We start from the raw sequence: 27359 nt of genomic DNA on the forward strand, positions 1-27359 counted from the left end.
CGTTAGTATAAAACCTTGTGAGCCAGAAGGGAGAGATAATGTCATCTTAGCCTTGATACGAAGGATCAGCCTTCACCTCCTGACGCGTATCTCAAGGACTGGGAACTCTGACACATTTCCTCGCCTTCCCTCTAGAGCAGGTCACGCCACCACCTTGCTCGTGCGATTCGTCACTGTCACATCCTTGCACGAATGGTATCGGCATGACCCTGACCAGCACAGAAGCGGGAGGCTAAGGGAATAAAAGAGGGAGAGCTCGTTTCTTACAGGGATTTTAATGACACCTCGATGCAACACAGAGCAGCTCGGATTCTTCCACAGGAAAGCTACATGAAGTTAGTTCAGTTTTCTTTAAAAGGACCCCCCCCCATCCCCTAGATCCCATGAACGGGCACGTCCGGCCTCGCAGCCTCTCCCCAGGCACGACCTCTTCTGCAGGCTGCCCCCCACCCCCCGGACTCCCTGGTCTCAGCGCCACCCTTTCCCTCTTTCCCGACACGCTGTGCCCCCGGGCTTCACGTTTTGCTGTACCAGCAACCGGAGCAGGCGGCAAAACAAACCTTCAGGGACAAGATAAGAGAAAACCAACATGAGAGCCGCGGTCCGGAGGCAGCTAGCCCAGAGCGGGTCTTGCTTCCCAGGGCTGCTCTTTCCCCTTGCACTTGCTCTGCTGGTAACCGGAGGGGAGAGGGAAGCTCTCTCACGCTTTTCTCAGAGCTTATTTGGGAACTGAGCCAGACCCTTGGGACCTGGGCTAGCTCTTTGCCTGGTACTGATTCCCTTCCAAAGCTTTTAGTCTCCTGAAATGCCCTTCAAACCTTGCCCTGAACTTTTGGACTTACAAAGTTCACCACCATGAAGAGAAAGGCCTGTGCACATCTCTCCCCCTTTCCCAAATGCTGATCTCACTTAACTTCAAGTTTGCAGCCAGGCTTAGGAGTCTGCATGCCCATATCTGCACCCTCACGTAGCTGCTGGCCCCTAGGAGTTTCCCTCCCTGCAGAACTTGCCTTTGTTATTGCCCGTAACCCACCTCTGATTTCCAAACTGGATTTTTCTTATAACTGACCATCTGCCCACCCTGAAACACGTGCCCCTTTTATCTCTCCGAGACGGCCAGGCGCAGCCTCCCCATGGTGGCCGCAGTATTGAGTCACGGACAAATACCTTGTTGTTTTGAGCTACGTTTGCTCTCTTTAACCTACACCATGCACAAGGATCAACAAAAGCAACGCAGCCTGCAGGAACCCGCAGCCCTCCCAGCAGCTCGTGCTCCAGGCAACGCGCGGGCCACCCGCTAAGCTTGGTGCTGGCGCAGCTGCAGGACACAGTAGGAGACTTCTCCACCGGAGGAGCCATTTAACCCTGGAAATGGAGTTCACTCCCCTGCTCACTTAGCACATCTTCAAGGCGGGCAGCAACACCAGCAGTGAGACAGCTACTTATGCAAAACAGGGCCCTAGTATGAAAAACAGTTTGCCCCTGTGGTCTCTATTATCTTAATAAATTTGTTATGTCAAATCTGGTTAGCTCAGAAGGTAAGATAAAAACCTGCTCTGGCACATGTGACCCCCCTGCGAGCAGAGAACCAAAGCGACAGCTCTGCCTTTGCTTTTCATCAACAGCGCTAGCTAGACCTGTTCATCCCTAACAAACGAGCATAAACGGACAAAACCCAGCTCCCCAAATCGCAATGGGCTTTGCCAGGGTACCTGTAGCAACAGAGAGGAAAACTCCGTGTCACCCAGAGCAGAGCAGTCTGCCAACACACGCTGACTGCGAGCTCTCAGGTAGGAAGGTGCCATCTCTGCAGTTTGTTTGACCGTGACTGTACCAACCTGAAAGCTCAAGCATCTTGAAGATACCTTTTACTCCAGGCTCTTGCAGCACGATACTCCCTGTAAGCACCGTTTGCTGAGTCCCAAAAGCCTCATCATTGCTTGAACTTTTCCAAACCAGGTCCCTCCCTTTAACAACATTAGTAATGCAGATGCTATTACTTCTCCCCCTGAGACACTGCAGGTTCCTACACAGAGCTACAGGGATGCACTTGGCTCCTCACTCCCTGAGCCCCAGCCATGCTCTGAAGTCACCAGGGGCTGCACATGGGCAGCTTGGTCATTGCTGTTTGCCATGGAAGCTATTGCAGCCACCCAGACATACAAGACGGCAGAAGACAGAATAAGCTTCCATGTTTTCAGAGAGGAGACGAAGGACTGCCTAGACTCTTCAATGGACTTGAGTTTTTGGTGGAAACGTGCTTCAGTGGCTCCATGAATGCGCAGGTAAGCGCTGGAAGTGCTTTCCATGGAGGCTAAGCAACCTCCACCCTTGGATTTAACGAACAGAATAAACTAGTCAGTAATCACAGAACCACAGACAATTCTGGCATGGGGTGATGAGAAGGATGGACAACTCACCTGCTGGGGACTGCCCAGAGCAATTTTTTCCAAGATAAAAATCATCTGACACACCATCACCATATTGATCAAGGCTGTGCCATGGTGCTGCTAATGAAACAAAACATTCCTGGGAGAAAGTATTCGATAAAAACAACGCAGTGCTCTACTCCCAAATGGGCCACCAAAGGAGCAGAGTAGTCATGTTTTCCTTGCTGCTTGAAGCAGGACGATGCAGAGCCAGCCATCTGCTTGGGTGCAGGAAAACAAACTGAAGGAACCCACCAAGTCCTTCCAGAAATAAAGCCACACTGATGTCAGTTGCTAATAAACAGGCCACAGTAGAAATAGATATAGTGAAATATATAGCTTTTTATTGCTGCACACATGCTTACACATTTCTTTTTATATATATTGTTGCTCTGATAAACTTTACAATCTCCTTAATTCAACAGGTGGCTAGTAGTAAATAAAAAGGACAGAGGCAACAGAACACAAAAAGGACACTGGCAACAGAAGAAAAAAAAATCCTTAGCTTTTTATTTTGTGATAAAATTATTTGCAATGAGAATAAAGTGAATTCAAATCTATGTTATGACCTGGTTCATCTTATTAGGGAGCCTGCCTGCATGCTGACCATCTGCTTATGCATGCTTTTTCATAGCCCTATTTTGCCAACAGGAGGGGGGTTAAAGGACCCCAAGTAATTGGACGATCTGGTGGTGGTCACAGATGTGACCACTAAGTGCACGCAGACGGAAGAGGCGTTTGCTTGGCAGCCCACGTGTAGCTGTGCTACTGCAGGGTACAAATCAAAAGGCCGCACTGACCTTTCATCCCACGCGTACAACTGCGGCCTCGCTTGCTCCACGCTTAAGGATGCGGGAATGGAATTATTCAAGAGCAGCAATATGGAGAAAATGTTCTCAAAATCACTGCCCCTGCTCTGCCTCCTTCCTGCTTTGCCTACTACCAGTGTCCATTTTGCTTTAAGAGCTGAGGTATCTGCAGAGAAAAACACCAGCACGTTCCTCAGTGATCCCATTTCTGCATCTCACTCAGTACAAACAGAAGGCAAAGGCCACGTTCAGTTCTCTGGTGGCCACGTCCAGTTCTCTGGTGGCTCCACCAGAGCCTTGTGCAGGGCTGTCACAACCGTTGCTGTGGAAAGACGACTACCAAGATGTCAAATGGGGAATTTATGCAGGAAGAGCAGAGGAGATGTGATAAATTAAACATCCTGCTTATGTTTACTGTCGTCTTCAGCAATAAAGGGAGGAAAAACACCGGTGAACTGTACTAGCTGGGTCAAGCTATCGGTTGCTTCTGTAGCACACTTCCACGAGCCTGACACTTCACAGAGCAAGGAAACAGGCAGTTCTGCTCTTCCACCCTTCTTTCACTAAAATATATGGAACTTCATATTAAAGCTTTTTAAATAGCCCCTCCTCTCCTCAAGTCTATTGAGCTGCTTTTATCAGTTCAAGTTGTGCTGAGCTCTCTGGCTGTCCCATCAAAGCCTGAGCTTGGAGATGGACATGGAGGCGAAGAGATTTGTATATTCCACAAATTGCATGACAAACACACAGCGATTTTCCATGTCACCATCCCAAACAGAAAAGCGCTCCTGCTGCTCCCTGCTCCCATACAGGAACACACACCTGCACGGACACATCCTCTTACCCGCCCTAAAATGGCTGCAGAGAGCAAACCACAAGGACTCCTTATACTTCTACACAAGCATTTTGAAACAGAAGCCAGGCAGACACTGCCTGAATAGCCACGCAGCCTTCACCCCCTACCCTAAAGGGACTTATCCTGCAAGAGAAACCAGTTAAACACAGATGACAAAGTGCACAAGCATCCAGGGTCCAGTTCTGTCAACGCACTTCATTCCTGCCCTGCCAAGTCTGTCCCCAGGCTCCCTGTCAGTGCAGCTCAATCCTGACACGCAATTTTTTTGAAGTCCAGCTTCTCTAGAATACATTACCCAAACACCACAGTGCAACTTCTCCTTTGCAGCCTAACCCAGCCTGCCCACGTAAGAGCACGCAACTTCAAACACGTGCCAGGTAAAGGCAGACACTCTGAGCAGGGCGGGGTGTTCTCACATGGTGGGGGAGCACGTGTTTTTCACCAGGTGGGATTAGCAGGGAAAGGCACCCCATCATCCCAGTACCTCCACACCTGTAACAAGTCTCTGCCAAACACGGGATCTCCAGACCCTTCCCTTATCCATGGAAACACCCCCCTGGAGCTGCAGGGGACCCATGCCCATTTGACACAGGTTATTTTAAGCTCTTGCCTCATAAAGTGACCAAAATGACAATCAACATTCATCAGTAACGGCAGCCCACTGTTCATGTAAGATTCCCCCTGTGCTTCACAACCCCTTTTCTCCCTTCCGACTCACAGCACGGCAAAGCGCGCCCTCCCTGCGCCTTGGAGACTCGAGACTCTCGTAACTCGCTGTTCCAGAGACGAACAGCTCCGAGGGCAGCGAGGCAGGCTTTGTGCAGGGATATCGCCTGCTGATTGGTGCCGAGGAGAAAGAACATCATTACCCTCATTAGGAGTCCAGGGAGACGAAGAGATAACGCGACCTACTGCAGAACACAGATTCAAAAACATTCATTAGCACAAACAGTGAATTTCCTGGAGAACAATAAAGCTACAAGGCTCAAGGCTGAGCAAAGCCAGAAGGTCAAAGAGTGGGACAGCTGCCCTGCAACAGACCCAAAAGGTTCCTCTTCCCCAACCCACCAGCACAAGTGAGTTTTGCTCTCCAGCAATGGACCAAGAGAAAGGAAAAGCACCAATTCCAAGAAGAAGGTGTTTCCTTCTCTTGCTAGGACAAAAATGGGTGATTCTCCTTTTTAATGCATCAAAAGCTACTGCCTTCTAGGAACAGAAGGTCTCTGGTCTCTACTGTATTCCCAAAGATTTGTGTTCAGAAAGCAAAACTTTTAATTTTTGAAGGTGTGCATCACACACAGTACAAGGAAAACATCATATCTTTGCTATGTTCTTGATCGAAAATAATTGTTCATCTGCCAAAACTCAGATATTTTAAAACCTGAGTTTTGCCACTCCCCTGAGCGTGCAAATCTAAATGCCAACACTTCAAGGCAACAAAAAGCTAGGGAAGACCTGGAAATCATTTGGGCGTTTTTCACCTAAGAACCAGAACAGCAGGTGAAGACAGCTCTTTCCAAACAGCCAAGTGCTACTGTGTCCCTGTCAAGGAAGCACTGCCCACCTTTGCCAATCTTATAACGCTGACAGTGAATGAAAAGCCAGCTCCTTTCTAATGTACTTATTGGGAGAGTTTAATCCAGTTTTCTTTCTCGGCTGGTGGTAATGCAACAAATACCCTGGTGTGAACCAGTTTCAGAACTGTGCGGTTGGACAAGAGAACAGGATGGGTCCTTATGCAAGGCAGTAGCAAGTTCCCCACAGCAGCTCCCTTACCCCCAACGACCCGCAGTCTATCCGCACTGTATTGTACAAGCGGCAGCTACTGAATTGGGCTGTGCTTTGGGAGCTATTTCTGAAAGGAGAAACAAAACCAAAATAAAACCAAACACAAACCAGACATGCAAATGTCCAGACATAAATAAATTAAAAAAAAAAACATGCCTGGAAGTGGATGGGAAGGAGGACAAGGGAGGGGAGAAAGGACATTCAGAGACTCAGATGTTCCTGCACTCCGAGTCAAATCACTGTGGAGGGTTACGCAGGCTGCATATGACAGGCAGGGATTGCACACATCAGCACTCGAGCCCTATACTGGCCAGGAGGTTTTCCAGAGCTTCAAGTTTCTGGTTGGCTTCCTCGATGGCACTGTAAGTCTGCACATTGCTGGTGATGTGGAAGCGGATGTCATCGACCAGGGGAATGGAGTCAGTCTCCTGCCGTTCCTCCACAGCCTCTGCGTTCTCCTTCACAGCGGCCACAAACTCCTCCAACTCCACCAGCTGGATGGGGTGGACAAGATAAACATTAGGAACACCAGAAGGCAGATAATGGGATGCAATGGGATCGAGATAATGGGCTCAACCACTATTGAGCCAGCAGGAGGAGAGGGGAATGCTAAGGCTACAGGGAGACCCAAATCTTCCTGCGTGTTCTACAGACACCACTTGGAGACATGGCTGTAGATGCAAACATGCCATTGAGTGCACATGCAGTCCTGCCATTCATCTGAAGGAGGCAGTAAAACTCCCATGACAAATGTTCATGACTGTGAGGAACCTGCACCCCACACAGTGCACTCCAATATTCATTAACCAAGCATTCACAGCTCTGGTACCGGGACACCACACACAGATATACACAATATTCCCTCAAGAAAGGCTCCCCAGCAAGAGCCAGCAGCAGGAGCCAAGAGATGCTGCCAGGCACCTTTGGGCAGTGTCTTGCCACCGGCAAGGCAGAGAGTGCTTGTGCCCAGCTGAGGACCAGGAACCACAGATACTTCTCTCCCCACCATGGCTCTCAGTCCCACCACCAACAGCCGATCAGCAGATCACAGCAATGCAGGTGCTCTGTTCCATGCCCAACCTGACAAAATCAAGTCATCCATAAATGATTTTGCATTGCGTTCCCCAGAAACATGTGGCATGCTGAAGGGTGAGAGGCAGCTTCCGTCTGTCCATACTACCAAACTGCGTCTGGGCATGGCAGGTTGCTGACCCCCAGTCTATACTACATGCTCTGCCAAAACCTTTCCCTTGTTGCCAGCACCAGTGCATCTGCACAAGACACTGCAGCTGTTGATATTTGAACAGCTGGGTTGGCTCCATTTGTGCCAACACCCTTAGGAAGGCACATTTACAGTGCTGCGCCCAAGGACTCCCGTTCAGGCTAGAGAAGGAGAATGCAAGGGGAACATTTAAGCAAAGCCCTGGCTTACCCAATTGCTACTTGGGATATTCATTAAGCTTTCAAACCAAACACCCTTTTCAGAAGCCAGATCTGGGTCTATGCTGACGTGTCTATCATCTCCCAATTGTACACTGAGCAAAAGAACAGTCCCCAAATTATTTCCTTCGCTGTTTTCACAAGCCAGAAAGAATTGCACACCTTTCAGTTTGCAGGTGGAAAGTGTTACTTTCCCATGTGCGCTGTACAACCCATTTATGAGACCTGTATAGGCATAAAAATACCCCATAGTCTAGCCTGTCCTTCTGTATGGTGACTTTCTCCACGAGTCCTGAAACTCATAACTATAATCAGACTCAGGATAACACTTAAATGGAGCCTCATAAATGAAACTTCCGTGTTAGATTCATTACTTCTGTCTGTTCAACAGCCAAGTTTTCCCTGTGGAAACTTCTACTGTTAGATTTGTCATGCTGGAGGAGGGTGGGGATCACCTTGCTTACTCCTTTCTATAGCATTATGCTAGAAAGATCCCCAGTAAGCCATGGGCAAACACTGACACGCTCCCTACACAGAGCTCCCCTGCACACCCCAGTTCTCCAGGCTGCAGCTGGTGTATTTGAGCAACACTGCAGTTGTTCCAACCATGGTGGTTGAAAGCTCAGCACAGCCACCTGCCCACAGCACTTACAGTATCTTTTGGGCAGGTTTTGCAACCCACAGTCCATGAGGCCATGCTACGCGGCCACCAGCATCCAGCTTACTGCAGTGATGTCAGGTACCACCACACTCCTTGTCCTCAGTCCTAACTTGACATGTGCTTTGCTACTCTTGTAGCTCTTTTTCAGGAAGCACATCAAACCAGAGATGGCAAAGTACAGCCATAAAACCTGTTTATATCTATGGCTCATTATGCAGTTAGATTTATGGGCACATATGGCAAGTGCAGCTGGGAGTGTTCCTGCTACCTTCTCGATGATCTTTGCCATGTACTCTGTGCACTGGTCCTCCAGCCGGGTCAGCTGGAACAGCTTTGCGATCCTCCAGATGCTGACAATGTTGTCCTCGTCCAGGATCTGAGCCAACGTCCTGCCACACAGGCGCTTGAGTCCAGGCAGCAGGTACATGTCTGCCACACACAGCACATCGTAGGCGTTCTCTGGTGACAGCTGGCAATGGAAAGAGGGGAATTACCATCTTGTCCTACCCACTCCCACTTGCCACTGGCAAACTACCTTCTTCTCCTGTGTATTAGCAGAGATTTCCTGAACTGCTATTTGGCCCATTAGAGGACAAGTGCTAATCACAGCCCTATATCAGGAGCTCAGTCTTTCAGGGCTAGGTCTTCTACTCAGCCACTGCAAGGGTGGGCAGAAGTTTAAAATGCTGCAGTTTGCTCCCCACAAAGCAAGAAGTTTGCCATCCTGTAGCTATCCTCTCTAGCCAAGCACACAGCAATACTGAAACACTGGAGTGCAGCTGCGGGCTGGCTGTTAAGAAATGTCCAATGCGGTAGTAGAAAGAGGTGGTTTTTGCCAGAGGAACTTAAAGCCTGTTCTAGAGAGGAAAAAGGAACAGGCTGACAGAGAAGAGCACCTTTGTCTCCACTAGATCTTTACCTCTTTGCCTCCCATTTTGTACTGTTGGACTCACATTTTGGAGGAGGGGAAAAAAACAAAACAAACAAAACAAAACAAAACAAAAAAAAACACAAGACGACAACCCCGCCTCTTCCCCCACCACACACACACACCACAACACACAATTTTCTTAAGGTCAGCCAACCAACCTCCTGCCCCCACTGCCTTTTTCATGTCCTTTGGGAACTCCAGGTATTATCAAACCAGAGACCTGGCAGGCCCAAACCAGCCCACGAGAAGCGCTAACCTGCGTCCCAGCTCATCTGATGGAGGGAAATCTCAACTGGCAAAGAAACTCTGAATCACAGTGAAAGATCACCAGGGTAGCAAACATCCATCGGCAAAAGTTCACTGGGCAGGCTTGTACATACCACGGCCTTCTTGCAAGGACAAGCACTGCAGAGATCTCAGATCAAGAAACATGTAGGAAAAGGACAGCAGTCCCTTTTTTCTACTTCAAACACAGCTCCCAAAGAGTTAGCAATAATCTCAAGCAGTTACAGTCAGAACCAAGACTCCTGGAAAACATCTCAGTATCTAAAGGAGAAGGTCAAATCTAGCCTTGATGCATGTGGGGCCTTCAAGACCAGGAACATTTTGACGTCTGTATCAAAGCTGGATGGAGCACAAAGAAGGAACAAACCTGGCGGTGCAGAATACATCCAAGGACAGAAAACTGCACCCCAAATAAATTTTGGGGAGCTTAGATAGATATTCAAACTGGGCTAAACTCGGGTACCCAATGTTCAAGTCTACACTGCTGTGCATGGCATTTAACACTTTCAGACTCTTGAGCTAGATAACCATCCTCCCATTTCCCTCTTGGGTACTTTTGTTCCTTGCAAGCGATCTGATGATAAGAAATGCTGTAGACATTATATAAATACTGGATAAAATATAAATAAATATAAATATATAAATAAATATATATAAATACTGAAGACACCACTGCCAGCGTCACACAGTCTCTTCCCCCTGGCTGGGCAAATCCTATTTTAGTCAGCCATCTGCATCACTAACCTGGAACTGGAGTCTCTTTCTGCACAGTTCTGTTTCTGCTAATGTGAAGTGCAAAGAGCGCAGTTACCCACTTGCATTTCCACAGCAAATCTGGCAGCATACCCTGGCTTTGGAGGAGGCCAGATGACTTGTACCAAGAGACTGAGCCACACAGGTCTAGAGTGAGGAACCGTAACTGTGGTGCCACATGGCTCATCACCCTGATAACCATTCAGCAGCAAAAAGCTCCTGTACACATCTACACATGTGGTTGCTCATTCTGACAACTGCACAAGCCAATTATTTCTTCCTCTACAGCTGTCCACACCGGTGTTTGCCGAGACTGCTCGGAGCAAATGTCGCAGCAGTGTAACACCCTGCAGCAGCTGTGCAGAAGGATGCAAGATGTATTAGAGGCATGCCACAAATGCCGCAGTGCCACAGTGGTATAACAAAGCTCTTGGGGTTATTAATCAAGTGCTGCTTTGTCCTTTCATAAGGCTCCAGGAACCTCACAAGTTGGAGGCGTTCAAGTCAGTGGTGTTGATGGCAGCAGCTCCCAACTGTTTTGATAAAGGACAGACCTGGCAAACATTTCTCTGAAAGCTCCCCTTGAGCCCATGCAAATGTTATCAGCAAATTCTCTTTCTGCCTGGAACCCCTCCTGCCCTCTGCACATCCTCTTCATCCTGGATACAAGCACTGTCACTGCTACAAGGCAGAGAGAGGAATTTAAATCTTTTGTAAAAAAGCAAGTGGAATTGGGAGTGCTGACACTTGGCTGGCTAAACCCAAGGGGGGAGAAAGAACACTCCACATAGACACGTGGAACTGGAACTATATTCCTGTTTTCTTCACCATTTTTCCAGGCAGCTTTTCAAGACAGATGAACTCTCTAAAGAAGTTTATGTCTGTTGCTCAGTTTGGTATCCAAGCTAGTTTCTGTGGTGGCACCATTCTCCATAGGAAACATGTGAGCAAGACGTTTTCCATTCCTACACGTTTTTGTTGGTCCATCCTCCTGCTCTGAGCTGAGCTCTCAATTGCCAAATAAGGACAGTCTAAACATCCTTTGAAGAGGGATGGCTGCTTGGGTAACATCCCTCCTGCGAGCCATCATGAGATGGGCAGGCAGACTGGAGAGGTGCAGGAGAAGAGGGTTACACTGCAGTGCTGTCACAAGGGTCTGGAGGGTCCTCACAACCCCAACATGCTTCCCTTCCTCCCTGCCTGCCCTTTCAGAGGGTGGCTGAGGGGGAAAGCGCAGACAGGTGAAGCATTCACTCTCTGGAATACCAACAGCAATCCTGCCCTTGTTGCCTGCTGAATACACCTCCCTACTGTGCACTCCCTGCTGCTGCCTGGGGTGGAACAGGTCAGCAGAAACAAGGTCACAGCTCTGTGCACTCTCTGTATGCGGCACCCAACCCAGAGCACTAACGCTGCTTGGAAGAAGTGACACTGGCAGGTACAGAAGCGTCCCTGCTCACTGCCCCAATGCCAGAATGTGCCCTTGCATCTTGTAGCTAGACTTGTGGAAAACATTTGCTCCAAAACCAAGGCAGGAAGTTGCAGAAAGCAACCGAGAGTTGCTGCATCTTCCATTAGGCTGCAAACTGGGTGGGTTCAGGTCATTCTGTTGCTGCTTGTGATACGGAGCACAGCAAGGCTTTGGTCTCCCAGTGGAGCCTCTGCCCAACCCAGCAATAAACAACAGTGCCAATAATGACTTGCTACAAATGGAAAACAGGGTTGTGATGCCAAGAGTACATAAGTAGGAATCTCTTTAACATTTCCACATCTCCAAATGTGTTCAAGCTGCCACCTAGTGGCAGCTGCTCACCTTATCCTTCCAGAGAGCCCATATAGGGGAAGTCCACAAAGCCTGGCACTGTATCCGGCCAACATATAACATGCAAACCAATTTCCAAGCTCTTGTCATGGGATGAAAAACTGGGGGTTTGCTTCCCGAATGTCACATACACAAACCAGATCCCTGCTGGCTAACAGCAAGTCCCGGTATATGGGTTCCTGAGATAACTGAGTAGCCAGAATAGGGCAGTGGGATTTAAGAAACCATCCCCAGGATGCTGTAGAAAGACACTGCTATGAATACCTCCAGAATAAAATAGCAAAGGAGGAAAGGTTCCATGGCTGGCCTCACCTCTGTGTCATCGCTATAGATGTAGTAGAGGACCCGGATGAAAATGTCTTCTGTGATGTTGTGGAGAGTCACCACAGGGATGCTGGGCTGTGTTTGCAACTCCTCGCTCTCACAGAAATGGTCTTCAAGGAGGGCTTTGAAATAATCACTGCGACCACAAAAAAATGCCTGCAGAGGAAGAAAGGTGAAAACATTAGTACCTCTTCCCACTGCACCAAGCCAGACAGAACTAACTAACCAGCTGTCAGAGCAGCTCAAAGATATTTCTGAAGTTCTGACTACATAACTCTGACTCCCCCTACATTCTGAAGCTAATCTCCAATCTCTGAGAGAGAGAGCTTTTCCTCTTTCCCCCCCCCCATGCCTTTTAAACATACCTACCCTGCATTAGTAAGCTTAAAGGATTCAAAAGTAGCATCGGAGTAGGGCAGAAGGCTGAGTGGGAGCTCTCAAAATCCATTCCTATTGCTGTTGACTTGCAAATCAAACAATCCCTTCTCCAAACACTGCACTCACAAGCCAACAGTAGGAGATTTTGCAGCTGCAAATGCTCTACTCAATTCATTAATCTATCTCCTCACCTCTGCAAGACAGGCAGGGTTGGCTGTTTTGTTAAGTGCTTCAGATACAGTCTCCAAGTGCAGTGAGACTGTTGGTTTTCCAGCTAATGAGGCAACGCTGCTCCTGCAGGGTGTATCCAGCACTGGATGAGTGGGAGACGCAGGCAGACTCAGGGCAAAGAGGGGGGGAAGAAGGAAGCATAGCACAAGCACATACCTTATGGCACAGAAAGTTATAATCTGCCACCCGGAAACACACATCAGGACAACTGTTAAAGTTGTCAGTGCTGTCAAACGGCAACTCCCCAAAACCAACCTGGGAAGAGAAATCAGAAACCCTGCCTTTAACAACCATAGTACAAATACCCTCAGTCTGGACTTCTCAGTTTGGCCCCGAGCTTAGACTTCTCAGTCTTCCCAGACCCAACCACCCATCTGTTCCCTCAGCACAGCACAGAGCACCAGAGATGCTCCGAACATGGGTTTCGGTGTCAAGAACTGGCTTCCTAACACTCCTGACAGAGACCTTCCTGATACGATTCAGCTGTTTCCTTTGTACAGAAGGGTCAGGAAGTTTCCATGGACACCTCTGGAAAGCATTTCTGTGCCTTCTAGGAAGGCAAATAACTGAGTAGAGGTGAAGTTTCTTTCACATAGTAGGCATCACAAGCAGACTGCAGCTGAGGACTGGCACGTTACTGTGTGCTGTACAGGTGGATGGGGTAGTGTGTAGATTACATATATGTATACACCAGCTTGAAATGGTTTGGCTACAATTATTGCCTTACTCGAATAATGCAACATTTCCAAAGCACATTTTAAATTTCTCATTTGATTTGCAGCCAAAGATAGTGTTGTTGCAGTATTAATACTCTAGTGAATTATTTTAACACCAACACACCTCCTCCCAGTCCCACATGCCAACAAAGACAGCATAAAAAAATCTGTTGGCCTTCTGTTATTTTAAAATGACACTTTCAAATATTTTCGCTTTTGCCTTATTCTACATACAAGGTAATTCAGCTGTGAAAAAAGTTTATATTCACAGTCATGTAACCAGCATGATTACTCTCCGGAAATAGAAGTTTCCTCTGGTTCATGTTTTCCAGGCACATGCCCCTGAGTCACCTGGGATGAGGAGCTTTTACTACTGCCTCTCATCCAGGAAGGTTACATCCCAAGTTTGCACCGGGGAAAACCCCTGACCGACCATAAAAATCTCTCTTCCAATCACAGACTACCTAAGCGCCATTTCCAACACACCTGCCTCCATCCTAACTGAGGAAATTCGCTTTCAGGTTTGCTGAGGACCCAGGTGACTCCCCCCGCCCAAACTAAGCGACGGCGCAGCCTGGGCTATGCTGCCCCGATGCCTGCAGCCAGGCTCAGGCTGGAGGCAGCAGGGTTTCTCTCACACAACACGCTCTAGGACGTGGCAAGGCACCAAGCTGGCAAAGGCCCACAACACCTCCGAACACGGCAATCTGGCACCATTTGCCAGGCTCTTTGTCTGTCCGCAGCAACATTTGGCAGCTTCTGGGTCCTAATTATAGGAGAGCTGAGCCCAGCGACATTCAAACTGTGCACATGACTGTCACGCTAATGGCATCTCCCCATAGTCTCTCCCCGCTATGGGTCCTTTGTTACATGCCCATTGGGGAACTCCTCTCCTGGGAGATGTAGCAATTCGGGGAACCCTCCCCGCCTCTTTGTTCCCCAGCTCCCAACCTGATCTATTATCACTGCTTTTTATACAGCTGTAACACAAAAGGCCCCTCCAGCATCAAAGATGAGATCCAGTTGCCCATTTGGAGATTCCCCAGGCTGCCATTTTGCTATAATCTGTCTTGTGTTTCGAGGCAACGAAGAAATCCCAGCCTGGGATCTGCAGGCACGTTCTCTCTGGCATCCCGTTACAAAAGCTAGTAGCCACGATCCAACTGCCTGCTCTCTTTGCCCTGCTGCTCTCCCCACCCTACGCTCACAGCGTCCACATCCTCTCCTAGAAATCCTAGCATGACCTTCAGGGCTACAACTTCAGAGGCACATTATAGAAAAATATACCTAGAAAAAGGCTTTGCATGGGGTGCCGCTCTTCACAGTGAAAGAAATTTAGATTGAGACATAATCTCCCTAACTTGTGCACGCTTCCCTTCTTTGCTCCCCTTTCATTCCCCAAATGTAGATCTTGAAGAGGAAACCATACCTCTGGGATGAACATGGAGTTTTATTTGGCTCAGAGTTTGTCTCCTGAATTACAAAGTCCTACTGGCTCAGTTTCCTGCTTCTAGCTTTGGCTGGTCCCACTCTGATGCTGAGGGTTACAAGGTCACGTCCAATCCCTACCACAAAAGCAGGTTCATGTCTTTGTCTCGCCTATTCAGCATGAAGTGGCTGTGTAGAGTTTTCCCTTTTACATCTCTACTTTTTCTGCTCTCCTCCCTTGTCACACTTGAGAAATTGCCTCTCCCTTTCAGGGTCTCTCTGTAGAAAATTTTGGTCCGTTTTTCACCCCACATTCAGGCAACCTCTTTAGCACACCTCTGTCTAGGCAAAGCACAGCTGCCAAAGTTAAGTACATTGCCCAAGAAGCACAAAACAGACTAGCCTACAAAGCGCAAATGCATTCACAAGAACACATTCACCACACAGAAATATTCCAAACACTTATATAGAATCAGACAGCTTGAACATCCACAGGATCTTCCAGTCATCACATGTGGAGCATCAAGTCTTTGCTGCTAAGAATTTGCTATTAATGATTAAACAGAAGTATTGTTGGAGGCAACAACATGCAAAACAGATCAGTGGCAACAATTTGTGCCTTGACCAGGAGACTATCTCAGCAAGAAGATTTACTTGTAAACAAATTACAACACAAAATACAGGGGTTAGCGACCCGGGAGGAGATTACCAGCCCATAATCAGATGCAACTGGATCAGATAAAATCCTGGAAACTGCACATAATTCAGTTAATGTGCCTGTGCCAAACAGACAAAGCAAAGCACAGGAATAACTGCCAAGGACAATCACCTTGCACTAGTGCAGAGATGGACAAGATGGTACCCATCAACTTTCTTCCAAACTCTTCTATGCATTACAGAATTTAGCTTTATCCCAAAGGTGACAAATGGTCTTTTTTTGCAGCAGCAGCACTAAATGTCAATACAGGTGGAAAGAACGGTATTTATTTTATGTAAGACTCTGATCCTTCTATGTTTTACTTCATTTTTGTTTGGAAAATAAGATTTCAGTTAAAAGGGAATGAAAAACCAGCTACAAGGAGGCAATGTGCCTGCGGTCTCATATACTGGGAGCCATCAAGTCTCTAACTCAGAGGTCACCCAGCAGGCAGTGGGAAACCACATGGTCTTTAACAATTGTCTGGCTTCTGATGGAGCTTTACTGATGAAGAAGCTGTTGTGGTCAGAAGGATTCTGGCCATTTCTAGTTTGAAACAGAACAGAGACAACAACCATGCTTTTAAAAACATATAAGGAAAAGGAAAAGACTGCCAAGTATAAACAGGAATCAAAAACTAGATAGGAAGATTATAAACATGTTTAAGAGTTCAAAGAATAGATAGTTCTCTCTTTAAAAGCTAATAACGAGCTGTGATTCAATATCAAAGACATCAAATTTTAATCATTGTTTTAATCACATAGTTTGTTACTGAACTGTGAAATTGAGATACATACAGTTTCCTGCATCACTTTAATATCAAAAACATTAATGTAAATTACTTGTTTAGAGTGATACAGAAAGTTTGTATACATCCCAATTTCATTTAATACAGCCTTATATGACATGCAGCAGTTGTTTCTTGTCAAGTTCTGCTCATTACCTGAAACGCCTTCGGGAAATGCTGGCATTTATCCACAAGCTGAATACTGATTTTGCTTTGCATAGGCTGGAAAACATGTGAATGTTTCTCTCAAGAATGTGGCTGTTCGTACGTGACTATTCAGTTGTCCCTGACATTTTAAGTTAAATGATTTATATACTATTCCTTGCATGGTATGGTGTCAAAACCTGTAAGAATAGAAAGGTGGGATTCCTCTGTCCCAAGACAAATATGCCTAGTTCACAGAATTTAGCAGTTTGCAAACACCAAGAAGAGATATGAATGGGAATAGGAGGATGATCTTTGTTCATATATTCTTTGTAAGTTAACCAAAAAAAAAAAAAAAAAAAAAAGTGCAAGAGAAGAAAAACAGGGGAATCTTTTAGAATTAATCAGACTCAAACAAAGCACCCACATTAGTGCGTGGCATAAGTTCTCCAGTGAATAAATGTGTGCCCATGTCCTCTTCAATTTTATAGCCACAACAAGTCTAATGCTACTGTAACTGCCTTCTCTCTGGTCTGTGAACATAGCAAGGAAACCACAACTCGCAGTGGAATTCACAGTGCTGTCAGCTGATTATATTATTCTGAATTTCATATTTTCCTCCCAGCTCCTATTCTGCATTGAAGAATTAAAAATAAAGTGTTTCTAGCTCTCAAGAACAAAAGCTTAACTCTGACATGAGTGTATCACCAAGGTCTGGGAACAAGCAAACAAACAGAAAGCATTCTCTTTATTTGTGAAGTGGCTTAAAACTTATGTAAATCTCACTGTTTTGGGGCCCACAATCCATTTTTTTTTAATTCTTGGGAAGGCAATACTGAGGCTTACTTATAGTATCACCTCCCTTTAAAGTCTGCAAACATCCAAAAAAGCACACTGAAAGCCACAAATAAATGCACAGCTATTTGCTGGGGCAGGGGCAGTATGTAGAAAAGATTTCTACACTGGTAGAAGGAAACTCAGTGAAGGAAATTCCCTGTATAAGGTACTCAATATTCAGAGAAACAGGTCTGCCAAAAGCCAGCACAAAACGCACTGGCATATCCTGGCTATGAAAGTTTATCCAGTAGCTCACATGTGCGTGCATACACACGCAAACATACACTGAGCGAAGGATCCTCTCTGCTTCAGCACATTTCCTGACCTCTCCAGCAGGCAGGTTGATCTTGGTGGTGGGGGAAAGCAATAAACTTTGCTACATCACTCAGTCATACAACCTCTGGGCACAGCAGCCACCTAAAACGAGCTCATGTTATTAAATTCAGTGCTTGGTATGGGAAAGAAAGAAAGAAAAGGGCTGACATACAAAAGCAAAGAATCTGCTGACATTACACAGAACAACAAATGCAGGGAGAACAGCCACTAATATTTATCCTCTTCCTCTGCAACTGGAAGTGAAGATCTACATATCTGAGTCTAACTGATAATCCTGATGGTGTTTTAACATAGTGATCATCAATCTGTTGTGGTCTGTGGGCTGTTTCTAAGGGTCTATGAGAGTAACTACAAAAAGCAAATCTTCTGTCAATCAAGTTAATTCACTTCAGAAGGACTCACATTTCCGCTGAAAATACTTTAAGGGTTTGAAAGCACTGTAGGGTGTCAGTTCCTAGCAAGCCAGCCCAGCAAGCTGTCTTCCATCTATATGTCCCTTCAGGCATATATGCTTCCTGATCAAATATTTCTCAAGCTCAATAAGGGTGGCAGGGAGAGGGAAGAAGAGCTGGAGGCCAACTCGTGTCCCATGGCAGTCAATGGGGAAACTCCCACTAAGAGCATGGCAAGGGTTCGATTTATGCAGACCCCTGCCAGGGCACCAGCACAGACAGCCTCATTAAACAATTTTACAGCCCTTCTAGGCAATAAAAGGCTTCAGTATTTACAAAACCAGCTTGCAGCATTGATACCAGGAAATAAGCAACCACCAAACCCAAATGGAGAGAGCAAGAACAAACATATGTGAACACGTATCGTAGCCCCATGGAGACCATAAGAAGTATAAATGCTCCCTACCCGCAGTTCAGCTGGCAGGGCGCAGTCTGCTAGAAGAGCCAGATCTTCCTGCAGCCGGCAGTTACCTGTGGGCTCAATCGTCAGCACTTTCACACAGGTCCCTGGCTTGGAAGAGACTGGAAGAAGCAAAAAACAAAACAAAAAAAGAGCAGAGATGCCTAAATTCCTCTGCAAAGATTCTCTCCTATTTAGAGAAAAGAAAGAAACTCCAGGGAACATCAGTATTTTTGCTGTTTAGCTTTGACTGCAAGACACAAGTGATGCCTCTATGCAAACATGCACGCAGCACTCCTCACTACAGCTGACGAGCAGGGTTGGAAGGGGATACAAGTTTTATTGTCTCTCCTCAAACTTCCACTTATTCCTTGCACCAAGAGATGACATATAGCAAACAAAGAGCTGCCCAAAGCACATTTTAAGCCAATATGCCCTCTGCAACCCTTGTCATCAATTACAGTCAAGGGCTGTCCTACAGAGGCTGCCCCCGATCCCCGTAGGAGCCACAGGGTGGCCCTATACTGCCTCCCCCAACCAACCACCCCCACCATTGACAGTTTGACAGAAGGTGGTGTCCACAGCAGGGAGTACTTAGTTAAAGTCTCTCTCCACCCCTCTCTGTCCTGTTTTAGCAGGGCCATCCTAACTTCGTTCCAGCGTACAAAGAGTTTTATTCTCGTGTAGCTCATACATACTGCGCATCAGGATCTGCCCTCTACTCTGTACTTGTAGATCCCATAGCACAAAGGCCCCCAAGTCACCTGGACTCCTGACTGTGCCTGTGTTGTTTGCAACCATTAAATAACCATTGCTATTACCATGGAGACCAAATAAACCTTACAGAGACGGCAAATTCATTTTCCTTTTACAGTTAAGTGTGTCTTCCCATCTTGCCCTATCAGGGTATCCAATTAAACAGGCTGGTAAAAGGGAAGCCAAACACATGAGCCTAGTTTGGGGGTCTTGCTAGGACCAAAGTTGCTGCAGAGCTCATTGAAGCCAACCACCCCACCTCCTTATTTTTAACTCAGCCCTGCTGCACGGGCACAGTCTGTCAGGCTGCTGCCGCATCCACACAGAAGGGGTTGCTTTTCTTGAGGCTGAAGCACAGATCCTCAATTTGCTCCAAAACCAGCATCTCACCCGTTAAACAGAAAAGGCTGGAGTCCCTCCAGAAACTACTGGGAACAAAACCATCTGCCATCTCATGAGACACATGAGATTTAAGCCTCCTATTCCTCCCCTTTGCTTGCCCTGCCCCATTCAGAAAAAGCAGCTTGCTGTAGCACTTATAATCCCTTTTTCCAGTGGGAAAGGCAATACAAGCAAGTATTCTGACATCACCAAGCAGTGCGTGTAAAATTCAAGCCTTGAGAATTTCCTCCTGCTTTGTGGAGGTTCAGCTTTGTGAATAGCACAGAGGAATGCTCTTAGTCCAAGCCAGTGGCACCCCCAAAGTCTGTCCAAGTATTGCGTTATAATCCTACTGCTGCCAGCCCAGCCTTTCCGCGTCCTGGCCACCTCCCTCCCTCATTCACTACCTCTGGGCTGTTTTCAGTTCAGCATGCTTTGAGCCGAGGACTGGAGCATGTACGACATTCAAGAGTACCTGGCATGTAGGGAAGTATGTGAAAAACATGGAGCACCACTTGGAAATGCAAAGTTGTGGTGCGGAAGGCTTGAGATGCTGTTGGTAGCCACAGAAAAGCAAAGTTAACTCTCAAGGACAAAAGAGTTAAGCGGCCCCACGCTGAAGCGTTCAGAAGGATTTCTGACAGGTATGATTCACCGCATTAAAACCCCTCGCAGGTGAATCACACCACCTTGAGACCTCATTTTTCATGACATTTTGCTCAGCGTTACACGAGCTCCATCAGATGACTCCACTGGGTCGTGGGCGAAACAAGACCGTGATGTGCCACAAAACAAGTTCTCCACCCCCTCCTCCGCATTACCGCAGTACCTTTCAGATATGCCACTGCTGTACCTCAAACAGGCAGCATATCTCAGAAAGTTAAGAGAAAGGGCAGGATAATCTACCAGTAGAAGACAATTTGGTACCATTATTTCTACACACAGCTGCACCAGCGAGGAGACAGGCTGCTCTAATAGGACTAACTTCAGACAGACGACTTCTGGAGTAAATAAGCCCAGAGGAGACCTGGCACCAACACAAACAGGACTGACTGCGCTTCCTCGAAGAGTCCACTTACAGACCAGTGTGACAGAAGCAAATTTATCACTGTGCAATTAGAAATTCTTGACGGCAGAGTATCATCTATATTTGTGTAGTGTCTGTTACAGAGGAGTTTCCAAATCAATCAGGCTCTCTAAGCACTAATGGAGCCAGCAAGTTTTAAACACTAGTCAAGGGAAAGACTTCTTCTCATGGGATCTACAAAGCATCTGTGCACTTTCATAGCAACATGAAAGAACAGTGATATGTCTGAGAAGCACGTATATCACAAGATGTTTCAGACATTGCATTTCTCAAATCCAAGAGCATAGCATTTGGTATCACAAGCAACTCTACGCCAACAAAAAGAATAAAAATCTAAGCAACAGAACAGGAAAAAGATGTTGGCTGCAAGCAAGCAGCAGGGATGATCACCTTCTTACAAAATGTGGGAATGAAGGGTTTTCTGGAAAGAGCAACATAAACGATGCAGCGAGCTGGAGGGAATAACCCAGCTACAGTTGAGAATGAAGTGTTTTGTTTTTCTTCCCATTCTAGCCCAGCTGTAGAGCACTGAATGTCACCCATCGATTCATTAGCTGCCTTTGTTTTCACTGTTCAATATGTCTTTGTAGTCTTTTGTTTCAGTTGAGCTAATGCACCACTTAAAAAAAAAAAAAACTTTCCAAAATGATGCCGCACTCAGATACCTACGTCATACATCCTCTTCACAACGCCATGACTGCTATAACCACTGATTCTATACATCCAGGGCCTCTGTTACAAAGGCAAGCATCACGAACCTTGCTCTAAACCCTTTTGCCCTACATGTACAGATAATACCAGAACATTTATTTTCAAATATTTCCACATTTAAAAGAAGGATTATGGCTTAGCCTGGACAAAACCCTGTCTGAGCTTTTCCAAACACTGCAACAGTTTTTCATCGTTATAGCCACAATATACAGGTAGGTTAAAATATGCAAGCAGTTACACTGAAGTTTATCTTAGGTGCAACAGAAGGCATTGGGTCATCCTCTGCAGGGTTTTCCTAAACTACTGTCTGTGCACGCCAAGACACTAAGCGCTTTTGAAATGCTGATTAACTCTACACAATGAGATTGCAGAGACTGCAGTCATCCACCGGGGCTGCACAGGCTTAAGTTCACATTGTTTTATTAAGCATGTTTCAACTTTTTAACAGAGATGCAACACATGACCCTGACTCTGCATATCTGAATCAGATGTCTATGCCACAAAAGGCACTTCGAACAAGCAGAGATTCCTAGTGCACTAGAGGGAATAGTAATGTCAAGTGCCAGACATGACATCTAAAGATCTCTCCCATTTTTTAACTTCTATGACCCTTATATGTATTATTTTCTGAGGATTCAACAACAGAGTTCCCAGCTCCCACATGAGATCTGATTTGAGACACAAACATTTAATAGATCTATCAGCAGTTCTGTCTATTCATTTGAATCCAACTTGTCATAAATAAAATAAAGCAGAGTACTTCCATCAGAGCTTTGAACCCACTGATTACACATTCTGTTAGGCCTTAGAAATGAAGAGAACAACTGTTCCCTCTCCAAAAACACAGAAGTTAAATGATTTGTCCTGTGCCACCCATGAAGTCTGTAGCACATTTGCAAGTGAAGTTTATATCTTAAATTTCCAATCAACCTGAAATGTTACATGTTACTTCATCATGTTCCAATTTTGAGCACCCCAAGAATTCAGTGTTTCTGCAGTTCAGCAATTTAACCATTGTACTTCACGATCCTAAGTTGCCAACAACACACTATGCAGTGGCTTCAGGCAGCAGCTAGCAAACCACCCACCTCTTTTTCCCCCACAATCTGAGTTTTATCTTAATGTATTAATGTGGAATGGTCACGACATACCTTGGCTACACCTTGGAAAAAAAACAAAAAACAAACAAAAAAACAAACAAAAAACCCAGATCTCTAGCATATCACTGGATTACTCTGATATCAAAAGTGACGCAAGATAATTCTGTTACATGATTGTCTCAGTAATTTTTATTTCTAGGCATGGTATTCATGACCCCTCCCCTTTTCCACCACTTATTTAATACAGAGATTATTAAATAATAATACCTTACATTTATTTGCAGCAAGGAAGCAAGAAATGCATTTCACATCTCTTCAGATGTGTTTACACAGCTGAGGCAAGACTTATGATACAGCTTCCATTATATAAGGACTCGCACCCTGGTCTAAATGAGACCAGCTGTACTGTGGTAACCCAATATCCTATCAACAACAAACAATTGTGCATGCCTAAGGGGAAGAATACGCACAGTAGTATATTCCACGTGATTTGCAGCTGAGGAATTTCTTGAACCAGAAGTATTGTCTGTATCTGTTAAGCCATGCAACTTTAGGAGGCTGAATAATCAGAACTCACTATTCAAAAGGAAAGTCTGAATAGCTACACCCTTACCTCTTAGATAAAGGAAAAGCATGCTATTGACTTAAACGTTATGGACTAGACTCTCCTCGCAAGCCAAAGTAACTTGACTGAAGTAAAGGAGTTAACCCAGAGCATGAAGTGAGAATCAGATGTTTTCAGCTTGAAGGTTTCATTACCAAATAATTCTTTGTCACTTAATGACTAACACTGCTTTGCCCTACTTGTACTGTTTTAATTCCTTTTCATGTGTCATTTAGCTTGAACTAAGGAGATGAATGAAAAACTCCGCTTGTTGATTTTCATGCAATAAGCTGATGTCATGATTAGACCACAAGTTCTCTGGTTAACAGAAAGTCCTTAAACAAAGGATTGCATCATTTAAAGTCTTGCACACGAACACGTGTTATAAATATACATATGGTTTCAGAAATATTTCTGTGCTTTTTAAAAGGCGTTATTTCCCTCTCTGCACATAGAGCATCCATTCTGAGCCAATTATCAGATGTTCTACTTTGGTTAGGAGCCATCTAAATGCAGAAAAGGACTTTCAGTTGTACATATTTATCTCCCCAGGGATTTAAACAAGCTCTCTGCTGAAAGGCACTGCCCAGTATATCCATAGCGCTTCACTGAATGTCCAGCAGCCACAGCAAAGTCCCGCTGCCATGGCTGCTCTACTATAAGGAAAACGATCAATACAAAGGATGGACATGCATGTGTCAGAAACTACTACAGCTGCCCTGCAGAGATCCTGTGACTGAAAACTATCATGCAAATATAGGAACTCCACAACAGACTCATTTTCTGGACCACCACTGATGAAACATCCACCAGCACACTCTCCTCTTTCCCCTTGAAAGGGAATACAGGCTCAGCAGAGAAAACAATAGGTAAAAAAGCTTACCAAATTCATAGACTTTTTTACACTTGGTCTCCAAATCATCTATGAGGTCCTGCAGCCGACACTGCTTGGCTAACCTCTTGCAATCATTTACGTATTCTACGTCGATATCAAGACGACCTGACAAGAAAAAAATGCAGCCAGCTCTTAAAACCCATACCACTTAGGTGTAAAAACAGAAGACTGAAGACCTGATGGCACAGAAACTCAGTAATTACATATATTGCCTTGCTTTTCAGCCTCCAGTTCCAACTCAGTCCAAGAAGCTAAGACTTGCTACCCCACCGCCCACCACTTTGGTGAATCTCAACTTGGCATCTGACTCACATTCCCATCCCCTAGTTTCTACCACAACATCTTCATCCAAGAGGCCAAAAAGGCTTAGACAGAAAACCTCCAATTCTCTTCCTCAGAAAAGGTGAAAGAGCAGCACAACAGAAGTGGGTATAACTGCTATCATGGGGCATCTGGTTTAGGGTGAGAAAAGACTTCAGACTCATGAGCTGTCATCCCAGAATCCTTTACCATTGCTGAGGGACGTGTGAGAAACACTGGTGAAAACACTGGACTGGGGAATGAAAACCATGAAGATAAAGTTATTTTCTGGCACCACCTGCTGGTCTGAAATAGTTCAGCACTTATGTGCCTACAATACAACACATTTGGTACTTTGGTTGGAGGTTTAGAAACCAGTTCTGTTCAGGAAAAATATTAGCATGTAGTCAAATTATTTAGCACTCAGTGCTCAGGTCTGCCAGACTGAACACGTCCTATGAGTGAACCTGGCTTTTCATCAACTTTGGGGATCATTAGCCCAGATGACAAATATACTTTCCTAAGTTAAAAATACATTTTCCGCATCCATCGACCCATTCTACCAAAGCTGATTTTTTAATTGACTCTGTAGTTATTGGCAGGACAACAACTGGCAAATGGTACAGACAACTGGGAAGAGCAGGGGATTGCTCACACTCTCCCCTTCTGCCAGCTGAGAGGATGTGCTAGCAACTCACATGCCCAAACACACCCGTCTGCAAACCTGCACCACCCAAACAGTGCGATGGCAGAGGCACAGACAACTACCCACCAACCACATACAGACACACGAGACAGCAGTAGTTTACCTGTGTATAGATACTGCAGAAGGGAGCCAAAGGCTGCTGGATTGATCTAAAATAAAACATGAGAAAGTTACCTTTAGAACTCCCGGGAATTTACGTAACAAGCTTAAAACTTGCCTGAATACAAACATACTGACCAAGTCGAAAAATACCACCTACATGGCAATAGCTGTCCCACGACAACTCAGCAGTCTCGTCACCCAGACAATTTCCTTGCTCCCCACATAACTAATACTGTCACTCCACCTGGTTTATACAGCTCTTTACATGTATTAACTAATACTAATCCACATGTCTAGGGGACCTGACTAATGGAGATGCTATAGGTTATATCTAAAGAGACGGTTATGATACAGGCTCTGTAAAGTCCAGTATTTCACTGGTCCCCAGCATTTCCACCCCTTCTGTTCATGTGAGGGGGAAACCATGTTGTACAAAGAGAAAGAAGGAGAGACATTAAATAATGTCCCAGAAACTGGAAGTGTGTTTGCCACAAGAGAGGCCCATGAGGCTTTGCACAAACACAATCAAACCACAGAAACATATGCCAGAGTGCTGGTGATTAATGGATGGAATGCACTTATGGCCTATTTAGTTCTTGCCATAAAGGCATGAAAAGAGACTCAATTAGTACCAATTATAGAGGTGATGTCTTCACTGCAGACCACCTGTCCACCAGGAATTAGACAGACTCAACTCATCCCACAGAGGAGTTGTGAGGCAGCTGGCAGATGGTAACAGCTACCTGCTACCACAGTTAATTAAGCTGTGTTTGAGCCATGACAGAGGGAACAAAGGGGAAGTGCACAGTCTACAGCCTTTTCTTATCAGAGTAAGATGCTGTTTTAGTGCACAAAGTGCCTCCACAAGCCCTTCTACTTCACTAGGGTCATTCTGAGCTCCAGGACCTATTCACTGTCAACATCAAGCCTCAAACTGTCCTTCCCACTTACTTTTCTCACCCAGCTGAAATAGCAAAGGAAAATAAAGAGCTGGAAGCACAGTCTTGCTTACCAGTGGGTGCTTCAACACTATCATGTTCTTCCCCTTCCATTTGGTCTCGAACATTTCCGCAAAGTAAGCGCTGCGAGCGCTGAGGATGCAGCGATGGGCACAGAAAGATTTGCCATGGACGATGAAAACAATGTCGCTTTGGTAACCCTGTTCCAGCAATCTGTAAGGAACAAAGACAGAGGAAACTTGCTGCATAATAAGACAGGAGAGAATGGAAAAATGCTAGCAGGGGACATGGTGCAATTAGGCTCTAAACGGACAGGTCACAGAGTACAGGGGAAGGAGGGGTTAAGAGACTGTTTTGCGAAGACACCTTTTATCAAGCCTGATATTTATAACGGTATCAGCAACTTGCAAAAGTCATAAGCTTATTTAACTGGTGTACAATTAATACCTAGTATATGCAGCATGAAACCAAACAACACTAAGAACATTAACATTTGTATTATGTTGTCTTTAGAAAGCAAGATGAGAAGGGGGAAGTCGCCATCCCAAAGAGTGCTTTGACTAGCAAAAGTCACTCAATATTAGTCTGAATACTTGACCTTCACCCAAACAGTCTCTGCATGATTATCAAAGCTACAGCACAGCCGTATTCACGTGGTTTAGGAGGAAGAGGTGAGCTTCCAAGGGACTATGGGAATACCAGGGGTAACCCCTCACCAGTCAAACCAGGAATACAACATCTGAATCAAATGGAAGCAGGAGAGCACAGACTGCAAAGGGAGAGAAAGGGACAGAGTCCAGATCTGGAGGGAAGGGCTAGAAGACAAGCCTGTGAGTTGTCCCACACTTGGGCACAGCCATCAGGACAAGACTTAAAGATATGAAGAAAAAGACAACAGAGGAGCTAGGAAGGAAACCTGTTGTTAAGCATGGTAAAGTACATTCTGCATGACCCCATAACTTCATTTCTAATTTTGTAATTCAGGACTTAACCTTTTATTTTGCAGAGCGAAAAAACAAAACTAACAAACTTGTCCTGGTTTCACCTTCAGGCTCAACTAAAGACAAGTCCAGGAAAGACAGACAAATACAGGGTATTTTCACTGTCCTGTAAGATCAAGTCCTCCCACACACCAGCCTACTCCTCCACACATACCTCTGGACATTGCGGTCTCTCCCTGCCCAATTGCAAAGGCCAGTGAAGGGGCTGGTACAGCACATAATAGACTTGGACCTCTGCCTTTCCCAAGAGGGT

The 27359-nt window shown here is 45.7% G+C and overlaps 1 protein-coding gene across 3 annotated transcripts in view; it reads right to left on the bottom strand.

Annotated features, from left to right (window-relative positions):
• Window positions 1-2751: 2751 nt before the first annotated feature.
• Window positions 2752-27359, bottom strand: part of ABTB1 (ankyrin repeat and BTB domain containing 1) — a 30710-nt gene continuing 6102 nt past the window's right edge. For 2 of the 3 annotated variants that reach the window (XM_067303308.1, XM_067303310.1), the window contains exons 5-12: window positions 26159-26318; window positions 25148-25193; window positions 24027-24143; window positions 18511-18626; window positions 12864-12962; window positions 12087-12254; window positions 8252-8452; window positions 2752-6376 (exon numbers count right to left, since the gene is read on the bottom strand). In XM_067303308.1, coding sequence (XP_067159409.1) covers window positions 6170-6376; window positions 8252-8452; window positions 12087-12254; window positions 12864-12962; window positions 18511-18626; window positions 24027-24143; window positions 25148-25193; window positions 26159-26318 — 1114 coding nt within the window. In that variant the 3' untranslated portion in view covers window positions 2752-6169. Of the gene's footprint in view, window positions 6377-8251; window positions 8453-12086; window positions 12255-12863; window positions 12963-18510; window positions 18627-24026; window positions 24144-25147; window positions 25194-26158; window positions 26344-27359 lie in introns of all 3 variants that reach the window. The other variant, XM_067303309.1, reaches the window with a different exon arrangement.

This window comes from Apteryx mantelli, chromosome 12 (assembly GCF_036417845.1).
Source record: "Apteryx mantelli isolate bAptMan1 chromosome 12, bAptMan1.hap1, whole genome shotgun sequence".
NCBI lineage: Eukaryota > Metazoa > Chordata > Aves > Apterygiformes > Apterygidae > Apteryx > Apteryx mantelli.